We start from the raw sequence: 11,555 nt of genomic DNA, 5'->3' as shown, positions 1-11,555 counted from the left end.
CCTCCCTCCTGCACCCCCTCCCTCCTGCACCCCCTCCCTCCTCCTGCACCTCCTCCCTCCTCCTTCACCCCCCTCCCTCCTCCTGCACCTCCTCCCTCCTCCTTCCTGCACCCCCCTCCCTCCTCCTGCACCCCCTCCCTCCTGCACCTCCTCCTGCACCCCCCTCCCTCCTGCACCTCCTCCTGCACCTCCTCCCTCCTGCACCCCCCTCCCTCCTCCTTCACCCCCCTCCCTCCTCCTGCACCTCCTCCCTCCTCCTGCACCTCCTCCCTCCTGCACCCCCCTCCCTCCTCCTTCACCCCCCTCCCTCCTCCTGCACCTCCTCCCTCCTCCTGCACCTCCTCCCTCCTGCACCCCCCTCCCTCCTCCTTCACCCCCCTCCCTCCTCCTGCACCTCCTCCCTCCTCCTTCCTGCACCCCCCTCCCTCCTCCTGCACCCCCCTCCCTCCTGCACCTCCTCCCTCCTCCTACACCTCCTCCTTCCTCCTGCACAGAGCCAGGGGAGGCTGAGGATCCATGGCAACAATGGCCTGGCCAAAGGTTGACTTTCTAATCTCAGCTTTTGTGCAATAGTATGAAGTCACTGGTCCAAAGAGGAACACAGAGCTCTACAATGACACTGTGGTGATGTGACCTCTGACCTTTGTCACCAGCATTTCTATCATTGACATGACTTTAACTGACACAATGGCTTAATGTGAGCATGTTAAATAGAAACAAATTAGAGGTAAAAGGATATCTATCTATCTTTTTTGTAACATCCACCATATCATTTGTGTATTCACTTAATTGCATTGTGTAATGATCTTTGGATATTTATCATTAAGGGTTTATTTGGCCTGTACTATCACTTTTCTCAGTTTGGTCTGCTTGAGCCTTAGTAAGGAATTCCTCTGCTGTCCATCTCAGTCAAAGACATTGATCCTATATTTGTCCAAAAGCACCAAAACACGAGCTGTTTATAATAGAGGAATGTGTTCCCAAAATGTTCAATCTTCAAGTAAGTAGCTTCCATATTTATACTTTAAATTTGCATTGGTGGGTGTTTTGACCTGAACTGCAACAATCCCTCTCTTATTACAAATCTGATCCATTTCGACAAGACAAGACAGGATACCAATTGTTTTCCTTGTGAATCCCAGATACAAAGGCCGTTAATGCCGTTAATGCCGTGCAGCTCGTGATGTGCCTCCTCAGCTCTGCGTCTCATTGGGCTGTAACGTAGTCACGCAGGGCATAACAGATTGTGGCAGGCACTTGAAATTACAGTCACGTTCATTGAAACGCCTCACCTGAATCCATTAAAACATCTGCTATAAAGAGCGCGGCCACATGTTGATCTCTGCCATGAGAGAGTCTTTACGGCTCTGAACAGGCAATACTTCAATACTTCAGCCAGTGCGAAGGAGCAAATGTGTGTGAATAGTTCCTCTGAGGAGTTGGGCTGAAGTGGACGGCAGCCACATGGAAGCTGCACATCCAGACTAATTGTGGACGGGCTGAGGGTGCTGTCTCATGGTATTATTGTGACTGATTCCTCTTTAACACGCGTTCTTTCCCTCTCAACTGCAATTAGATCCACTGAGGGAACTTTCTAACACTGAAGCGATGATACGGTTAACATTCAGTTTAGGATGTACTTTGTATTTTGATCATTGCAGTCGTTTATCAGTCGTTCAAACTCTTGAACTCACTCACCTTTTATAAGCAAATACAGTGGCACTATTAAATCCAAACCTCCAAATAATAGACACTTTATTCATAACTATTCTCTATCAAGGGGTCACCATATTTCAACCTTTATTTTAGTTGATTATGCATTTCAAAAATCTCACTGTACTATAGAAATAATCGTTTGACTAGTTCAAAAAATATTCACTGACAAGTCCATTTCTGTAATAATGGTTCATTGAAGTGAAAGGTTCCAAAAGTACTGCCCTGGTTCTATGTTCTGTTATTGGTTCAAGTCATTAGTCCAGTCCTGGTTTAGGTTCACATTTAGTCCCAGCTTCATGGTTTAGTCTTGATTTATGCTTTGCTTAGTTTATGCTTTGGCCTCGTCTGTCGTTGGAACACGGCTGCTTTTGTCTTTGATTGTGATTTCAGACACGACGTTACAGGATCTTTTAGAATGGTTTTCTACTCCTGTTAACGAGCCTGTCGCCACGTTATCCTCCCAGATCCTCCCTTCACCTCCCTCCTGCGCCTCTGACACCACAGCCAGGGTCTTTCCAGCTGCTTTATCTGAGTAATGACCCAATTGACCTAACACAACGCAGATGTATGTTCAAGAGGAGTTTCCAAACAACACCGGATAAACTCCACTGTATGTATAGAACAAGGAGGAGGACATCCGAGGTCAGAGAGGAAGGAACACGAGCTTAAAAGCAGATGTGAGCAGAGATTTCATCAAAGGTATTTATTGTCTAATGAAAAAAAACAAGAGAAAATCTTATCAAATCAGATCGTTCGACCAATGCATGGCCCAACTCCAACTTATCAACTTGACATTATTTGAATCGATGCATCCTGAAGTTGAGTCGAGCAGCGACATGTAAACAAAGGTAAAGATTGTGCCAAGAATGTGCGATTGTAAACTGCGTGGGGAACATCTGCTAGTGCTCATCTGCCTCGCTCCAGATCTGCAACACTTGTGCAATTTCATTCACTCACTTTAGCTCGTCACCACGTCGCGCCGGGCCAAGGATGCGTGCGTTCACCAGGCTTTGTTCTCTGCTCGAGCGCCTTTTATTCACCAGATGAACGACACGAGCGCGTTTACTCGTACATAGATTTGCTTCGCGATGCACAAGACACATGTGCCCGTAATATGTTATCATTTTCTCACTTTTTACAGGTCATGGTGGGATGGGGTTAATACCAGATGCTGCAGAGGCGAGGTTGTGGTACGACACGCGCAATTAACTGCTAAACGTATGGATAACGCGAGACAGATTTACAGAATATAATTGTCTTCTGTTCTGTGGGGTTTTCAGATTCACTCGTTTGTCGATGCAGTTTCATAAAGAACTTCTTTGAGGTAAATTCAAAGGAGATGATGGAAATACATTTATTATGCTACATTAGGGTTGTCAAATCGTTACCCAGATAATCAATTCTTCAAAAGTATGGATGCTTATCTGGATCTATATCAAAATAAGACAAGCAGTGCTATTTTGTGTGAAATTACAAACTATTGTTCCCACCAAAAAATAAACACGTTTTATAATTGTGTAGGAAATTGGTATCGAGTAAGACATTTTTCTACACTAAACTATATTCATTTGTACTCCAAGATATTATATAAGTACGTTTTCATGATAACAATAATAAAGTATGAGTCTTATGCAGCACTTATCTGAGCACTCAAAGTTGCTTTGCATTTGGACAATAAAGGAATATCTTATCTTATATCTTATTTTCAGGCTATATTAATTTCCTCCTCATCCTAATGTCAGAGGTAAGATATAATATGCATTTGTTCAACTGCTGGTCGTTTCTTTGTCCATTTTTAGTTATAAGATTGATGACGAACCAGAATGAATCATTTCCAATAGATACAGTGTAATATAAGAATGTTTCATTGTATTTAGTCGACAGATCTGCTATTTTTCTATGGCCAACAAACTGCTTTCCTAATATGTGAAATTAAATGACATTATTGAGATTATATGATTTTTTTTTATTGGTTAATGATCACGTTTCTCAATACGATGTGATGATTTGATTGACTCTGTTCATGAATTGCCTGTGTGGTTTATGTAAGTTCTCATCCTAGAAAATGCTGACTCAAGGCTCCGACTTTGGCAATTCCAGTAGATTTTTTTCAAGTTTACATTGCAAACATGAATATTTGCTCATTCACTTCAGCCTGTTCTCCGTTCCCTCTGAGTTGGACTGGATTTATGGCTGATAAAAGTGACCCTGGGTTAAGTGCACACAGACTGTCAGGCCCTGGTCTCCTCCTCGTGTCACGGGACAGGCTGTAACTGTGAGTCCTCCTCTCTGACAGGGCAGACTCATGTTTTCCTGACTTGATCCATGGGCACCTTTTCATTCAGGTTTGTTTTGGCCTGAGTTTTTAGCCGGATGAAAGTTTATTTTAGCCCATAAATTGCTGGGCTCTTAAGAAAACCACCCAAGCAAAATCCTGCATATATCCGGCAAAGAATTCCCCCGACATAACAAGAGTGTTGTAAAGTGAAGGGGCAACATGAAATATGGAGAGTCGAGCTTTGTTTTGGTTCACAGTTCACACGGGTTCAGACACTGGTCATGTTAGAATAGTCAAATGTAGAGCCTGATTTCTGATCTGCTTCCATGGCCTTTGGGGAAACAATTATGTAACAAAGATGTATTTATTAAGACTTTTTCTTTTGTTGTTGTTGAACTTGTTCACACTGTTGTATGAATGAGTGTTGTGGCTTCAATCTGGTGTATTTACAGCATGTGTATCATATATGTTCATTAACATGCACCAAATAAACCAAAAATAATAACTTTTCTTTTGTGTCCTCCCTGCAAACTAGGGTTATAGTCCATTAAAGACTTTTATGGTCAAATAAGATGTACCCTGTCCATTGATGAATCCATCAAAAGGGCCCATGGCACTGGAAAAAGATCTCAAAATGATTAGTATCTCCCACAAAATCTACTATATATTGATACTAGTAAACGGTGTCATCTTCATCAGACACTCACTCCAGACATTCTCCTTTCTGCTTTTAGTCCTAATAAAATAATTACCGGTATTTGACAAATTAACTCTTTAATGGGCTAAGATGGACTAAACGACTACTGCCCTACAGTAAACAACGTTAACAATGATAATCAATAATATGGATATAGATGAGATTCACATTCAGCACAGACCTCTTCACTTTGGGTCCATCCTCAGGCTCAGTTTGTCAGAGCTGTGAGGTTTGCATGTTCTCCCTGTGTTACCGTGGTTACTTCAAGGCACCAGGAACGTGTGTTGGATGAAGTGGCGACCTTAATTTGCCCCTTGCATAAATGTAAGAATGAACGCCTCATCTCTCTTTGTCTCTGAGTATTAATGTCAGAAGGTCAAACCAATGTTGAAATATTTGCTTGAAACGGTTCCAGATGCATAATAAAATGGATTAGGCATTAAACACCCCCAGATTGGCGTGTAAAGTGTATTTTTTGTAGCATTTCATCTCTTAACACACATTCTGTTGTAAGATGGACGCCGCCGCCGCAGGTCCCTCATTAGCGCCGTGTGGGTGTGTGGAGTTAGCGCTTCATGGACATCGTTTCATCCGTCCCGCTCATATGTTTTTGTATCCAATAGTGTTCTGGCTGACCCCTGGACTGGACCTCCTTTACCCACATTGTACCACATTCTCACCACATTTGCGCTGATGCAGAGGGGAAGGCTGTGGTCAGGCAATTAAAGGAGCTCCGCTGCGGCGCCAAGCAAAACTTCCCTTTCTGTTTTTACTGTAAAATCCTTAAAATGATGTATTTAGACCTGCAGGAAGTCAAGTTCAGGGCGTCTGATGTTGCTTTGTCACTGGGACATTGGGCACATTGAGGGGTAAAGTTCTCTTGTGACGTCTGGAGAAACTGGATCGCTCCATAATGTGGAGAATGTTGCTTCGAAAACCCAATAAACAGCTTTCATTCATTGCACTTTAGGACAATATATCCATAAGATTTCAATACCTGTTTTTTCAGCTAAATGCAGTTCAGTCTAAGTTAGTGCTGCTGCTGCAAACACTCCAGAAATGTTAAACCACTGAACATGGCCAAATGATTCCCAGATATTATCAGCTGATCCACAGTTATGGTCCTCTCATCTGCAGTAAAGCTGTGAGTTTATGTAGAATCAGCATTGAATACTTACCACCTACTATGGCTGACAACATGAAATGACTCATGCGATTAGCCACTCGTGGGTTAATTCTGTTCCGATTCAGAATGCACATTTTGAACACATCACGGAGGATTATCGTTTGAGAGAAGATTGATATATGAACTCCTTAAATACAAGAATCACATGCATTTCAGAAGAAGCCAAAACTCAGCTGCTTTTATACAGAACATCATAATGGGATATTTTGAATTTTGCAGATTACATTCTGGTTTGTTACTTTAATACTTATAGACTCATATTCAGTTATTACAGCTGTACAATGATGGTTTTGACTCCTTTTCTTCCACCTGCACCAGTCTGTGCTCATGTTCTTCTCACCGCCTCTTTTAGGCACAATAAAAACATTCTAAACACATTCTTCAATCTGTTGGACGTCCGAAAAGAGCATTACATTATAACAATGTATATGAGGGGAGGATGGGTGAGTGGAGGATGGGTGAGTGGAGGATGGGTGAGTGGAGGATGGGTGAGTGGAGGATGGGTGAGGATGGGTGAGGGGAGGATGGGTGAGGATGGGTGAGGGGAGGATGGGTGAGTCGAGGATGGGTGAGTGGAGGATGGGTGAGTGGAGGATGGGTGAATGGAGGATGGGTGAGTGGAGGATGGGTGAGGGGAGGATGGGTGAGGGGAGGATGGGTGAGTGGCGGATGGGTGAGGATGGGTGAGTGGAGGATGGGTGAATGGAGGATGGGTGAATGGAGGATGGGTGAGTGGAGGATGGGTGAATGGAGGATGGGTGAATGGAGGATGGGTGAGTGGAGGATGGGTGAGTGGAGGATGGGTGAGTGGAGGTTGGGTGAGGGGAGGATGGGTGAGTGGAGGATGGGTGAGTGGAGGATGGGTGAGTGGAGGATGGGTGAGGGGAGGATGGGTGAATGGAGGATGGGTGAGTGGAGGATGGGTGAGTGGAGGATGGGTGAGGGGAGGATGGGTGAGGGGAGGATGGGTGAGTGGAGGATGGGTGAGTGGAGGATGGGTGAGGGGAGGATGGGTGAGGGGAGGATGGGTGAGTGGAGGATGGGTGAGGGGAGGATGGGTGAATGGAGGATGGGTGAGTGGAGGATGGGTGAGGGGAGGATGGGTGAGGGGAGGATGGGTGAGTGGAGGATGGGTGAATGGAGGATGGGTGAGTGGAGGATGGGTGAGGGGAGGATGGGTGAGGGGAGGATGGGTGAGTGGAGGATGGGTGAGTGGAGGATGGGTGAGGGGAGGATGGGTGAGGGGAGGATGGGTGAGTGGAGGATGGGTGAGGGGAGGATGGGTGAATGGAGGATGGGTGAGTGGAGGATGGCTGTGCTTGTTTGGTTTCTCTGCTGTTCGCACACATCTGTGGGTTTAAATGTGCGTGAAGCTCCTCTCCAGTGCCAGGACTTCACAGGTGTCCCGGGCCTGGCAGCTCTGGCCAGGTTTGATCATTTCTACGAATAAAAGTCAGGCCTGTTTGTTACACAGGAAGTGCAAACGTCTGTTATTGGAACAGCTAATAAATGGCATTCCGCCATTCCGTTTGACCACTTCCCCCAGGTCTACTACGCCTCAGTGTTTTAGTGAGCGCGGGGTCAGTGTTTTGGTTGGTCTTAACGCTGGACTTTTGTGTATTTAGTTGAAATGTGTCACTTTATTGGTATTTAATTATAGTTTATTTGCAGTTAAGTGGTGTGGTTTGGAGTTCTTTTGGTTCATATACATTATGGGCAAAATGTTCTATGTAAGTTTTTAGTTTGTGTACTTAGAAAACCTATCCCAGAGCAGATTTAAATAGTTTTTGATTTTATATAGGTTGTTTTATCATTGTTCATTGTTTTATATTACACTGAAGCAAGTTTCTATGGCAATGGCAATAAACCTTTTCTGATTCTGAGGTATTTGGAGGCATTCATTCAAATTTGAGGTCCTAACTTCATGTGAATCCAAACCCTTCATACTGTCGTCTTTTCAGGTGAACAACAACGGCCTGGTGTCGTTCCTGAGGGAGGTTTCTCAGTTCACTCCGGTGGCGTTTCCCATCGCTGGCGACAGGAGGGTCGTGGCGCCGTTCTGGGCCGACGTGGACAACCGCCGCGCTGGGAGAGTGTTTTACAGAGAGAGCCTGGAGTCGGACGTCCTGAGCAGAGCTTCCGGTGACGTCAGGACTTACTTCCCTGAGTTTCCAAACTTTAACGCTTCATGGGTCCTCGTCTCCACGTGGCACAAGGTCACGTTCTTTGGAGGCCACTCAAAAACCCCGGTACTGGATCAAAATGCTTTATGAACTCTTGTTAGATAAGTCACAAATTAGCTGAACCTTTTATCCTTTTTGCAGATCAATACGTTCCAAGTGGTGCTCATTACAGATGGAGAGATTTCCTTCACCATATTCCAGTATCATAACGTCACATGGACGACGGGGATGCACGCCACGAGTGGAGGAAGCCGGGCGGGGCTGGGGGGCATCGCAGCGCAGGTAAGAGCACAGAAAGTTCTACAATGTTAACGTTCCACTAGGTTCTCACGCTAGTTACATAAATAGTCCTCCATATAATTTGCCTGACCAGCCGTTCCCAACACGTTTTGACAGACGACTTAACAAAACCTGAGGGTCTGAGGCTCGACCGCTGTGTTTCAATTTCTAGGGCGGAGTTTAGAGCAGAGACAGAACTAATCACATAAACCCAGAAGTGACGCAAAAAACGTGACGCGCTTAACCGGATATTACGTAGCCCATGTCAACAAGGCGCGTTCCGCGTTATCCGTCCCCGAACGCAGAAAATGTCTCCTGAATCGCGACGACGCCCTTCGTATAACCGCATCTAACGCACATTCATCACTGCGAGTAGAGCGGACTTTCCTGATCGTTCAAATCGAAATGAGACGAGTCAGGACACGGGCCGGGTCGCGGGCCGGGTCGCGGGCCGGATCACGGGCCGGGTCACGGGCCGAGTCACGAGCCGGGTCGCGGGCCGAGTCACGAGCCGGGTCGCGGGCCGGGTCGCGGGCCGGGTCACGAGCCGGGTCACGGGCCGGGTCACGAGCCGGGTCACGGGCCAGTCCGCCATCTTGTTGTTGTTGTTGTTGTTGTTGTTTTATGGCGGTTGGCATCCGAGTGTTGCATTACCGCCAGACTTTATTCCTCAGACGTTTCGTAGTCCTCAGACTCTGTCGTAGTCCGTAAAAGTACTCCTCCCATCGCTTTGGCGTTACAAAGCCCATGAGGTCATGATGTGTTTTTGTGACTAGAATAGTTGTTGTGTCAGAGACCAACCGGCTTTATTCCAGGGAGACTCTTCTTCACCTTCCTCGCCCTCTTTGACGTTCGGTGCTTTGGAAGTACAAAGCCCATGAGATCATGGGACGTCTTTGTTGTTTTACAAAGCCCATGAGGTCATGGGACGTCTTTGTCGTTTTATCCTTTAGAAGTCCTTCTTCCATCACTTTGGCGTTTCTAGGCCCATGAAGTCCAAGCGCGTTAGAACATCCTCTTGCTCCTCATCCTCGGCTCAGTCTCCAACACCCCCCACCTCTATAAACGTTTACCCAGCCCTGTGCTACATAAGTAAGCAACCACAGCCTGACACAAACCCTGTGACTGGATCGCCAGAACGTTCCGCAGATTGAACTCCCGCCCATTATTCCGAAACCACAAGGCCAACCCGGCCCTTTCCCTATCATAAGCCTCACAGCAAATCAGCACATGCTCGACAGTCTCTGGCACCCGACAGTGACCACACAGACCGGTCGGATGTTTGCCTATCCTACTCAGTGACCAATTGAGTCCAGTATGGCCAATCCTCATGCGGGCGAAGGCCCTTTCCTCCCACGCGTTCCTGCCCATAGACCCGCAAGGACCCACACTACCCTGTATGTGATAGAGATGCCGTCCAGTAACACAGTGGCTCCAAAATTCCTGCCAAAGGCCGACCACATGACTCTTGATAACAGGCTTGATTTCAGATTTGCTTAACTCAACCGCCACATCAATTGATGGCCGCCGAAGGGAACGTTTAGCCAGTGCATCAGCCATTTCGTTACCATCCACCCCCACATGCGCAGGGACCCAAATGAAGGAAACCCTCACATCCTTCCTGGACAGGGAGAGCATCAGACAGAAGATGCCATTCAACACATCCTGTCTGCAATCCGATTTCCCAGATTTAATGCTTTGCAATGCAGAAAGGCTGTCAGAGGCCACCACAATGCCGCAACACTGCAAAGCAGATTCCGCCCATTCCAACGCCAACCGTATCGCTATAAGTTCCGACGTGAAAACAGAAAGGCGATCTGTCAACCTCTTCTTGACCGCTAGCCCCAGGTCAGGCACAAAATAAGCGGCGCCAGTACGCCCACTCTCAGGATCCCTAGACCCGTCGGTATAAATAAACACATCACCTGAGTGCTTATCGATGAGCGCTTGAACGGCAAACTGCGGTGCCCTCCCAGCGACTCCTCTAAGCTTGCCATGCAAGCTAACATCAACAGGAGCCGGGACAAACTTCCACGGAGCTATAGCAGACAAAGCTACCGACGGGCTCACACGCAGATCACCAACCCCCGCAAGCCGCGCCTTCGCATTTCCTACCTGGCTGAAAATCATACCGCCAGCCTCACTCTGCCCCCCATCAACCCTGAGAAAGTCCCTCACCGGGTGAGAGCTCGTATGACCTTGCACATTCACCCAGTAAGCCAACAGAAGTTCTAGCCTCCGGAGCCGTAACGGCAATTCCCCCAACTCAACCTGCAGCGCCGAGACAGGGGAGGTCCTAAAAGCCCTACAGCAGATGCGCAAGGCCTGGGCTTGCTCCACATCAAGCTTCTTTAAGTTAGTCTCAGCCGCAGACATGTAGGCTATACAGCCATAATCAATAGCCGCCCTCATGACGGCCCGATGAATACCCAGGAGCGACCTTCTGCTGGCCCCCCAGTCCTGGCCGGATAGACAACGAAGCAAGTTATTCACCCTTTTGCATTTACCACTGACCTCATCAATGTGCCGACGCCAACTAAGCCTCTCGTCAAAGGTGACCCCCAAGAACCTCACCTCCCTGACCTGTTCGAGCACCTGCCCATGCAGTCGAAGGGAGACTTCCGTACGGACAGTTTAAACCCCCACTTCAGGGTCCACTGCTCCACCTGCTGTATTGCCCTTTGCAGTTTCGCCTCGTAAAACCGGAGATTCCTCCCTCTCACCCATAGAGCGCCATCGTCAGCATAAAGGCTCCTCCCAACAGACCCATCCACGTCGTCAAAGATGTCCTTAATCATAACATTGAACAAGATAGGGCTACACACACTCCCCTGCGGGATCCCATTCTCCACCCCATAGACCCCAGAGTAAGCAGCGCCCACTCTGGTTTGGATACGCCGGCCAGACAGAAAGCTCCGGACCCAGTTAAACAGTTTACCCTTCACACCACACTTCCGCAGCTTAATGAGGAGCCCATCCTTCCAAACCATATCGTACGCCTTCTCCACATCAAAGAGCACCGCAATAACCTTTTCTTTCTGAGCCCTGGCCAGCTGGATATCAGATTCCAAACACAACACGGAATCCATGGTGTTCCTGCCCCTACGGAAACCACTCTGGTGCGCGGGAAGCAAACCCTGACTCTCCAAGAAGTAATCCAACCGCTCGGTAACCATGCGCTCCATCGTTTTCCCGAGCTGCGACGTCAAGGCAATC

The 11,555-nt window shown here is 47.3% G+C and overlaps 1 protein-coding gene across 1 annotated transcript in view; it reads left to right on the top strand.

Annotated features, from left to right (window-relative positions):
- Positions 1 to 11,555, top strand: part of sned1 (sushi, nidogen and EGF-like domains 1) — a 54,049-nt gene that overhangs the window by 3,377 nt on the left and 39,117 nt on the right. The window contains exons 2-3 of the mRNA XM_072438780.1: positions 7,839 to 8,126; positions 8,202 to 8,342. Of these exons, the coding sequence (XP_072294881.1) occupies positions 7,839 to 8,126; positions 8,202 to 8,342 (429 nt within the window). The remainder of the gene's footprint in view (positions 1 to 7,838; positions 8,127 to 8,201; positions 8,343 to 11,555) is intronic.

This window comes from Eucyclogobius newberryi, unplaced genomic scaffold (assembly GCF_026437365.1).
Source record: "Eucyclogobius newberryi isolate DKJ021-1_F unplaced genomic scaffold, fEucNew1.0.hap1 SCAF_9, whole genome shotgun sequence".
Lineage (NCBI taxonomy): Eukaryota > Metazoa > Chordata > Actinopteri > Gobiiformes > Gobiidae > Eucyclogobius > Eucyclogobius newberryi.
This window is presented reverse-complemented; position numbering and strand designations above follow the sequence as displayed.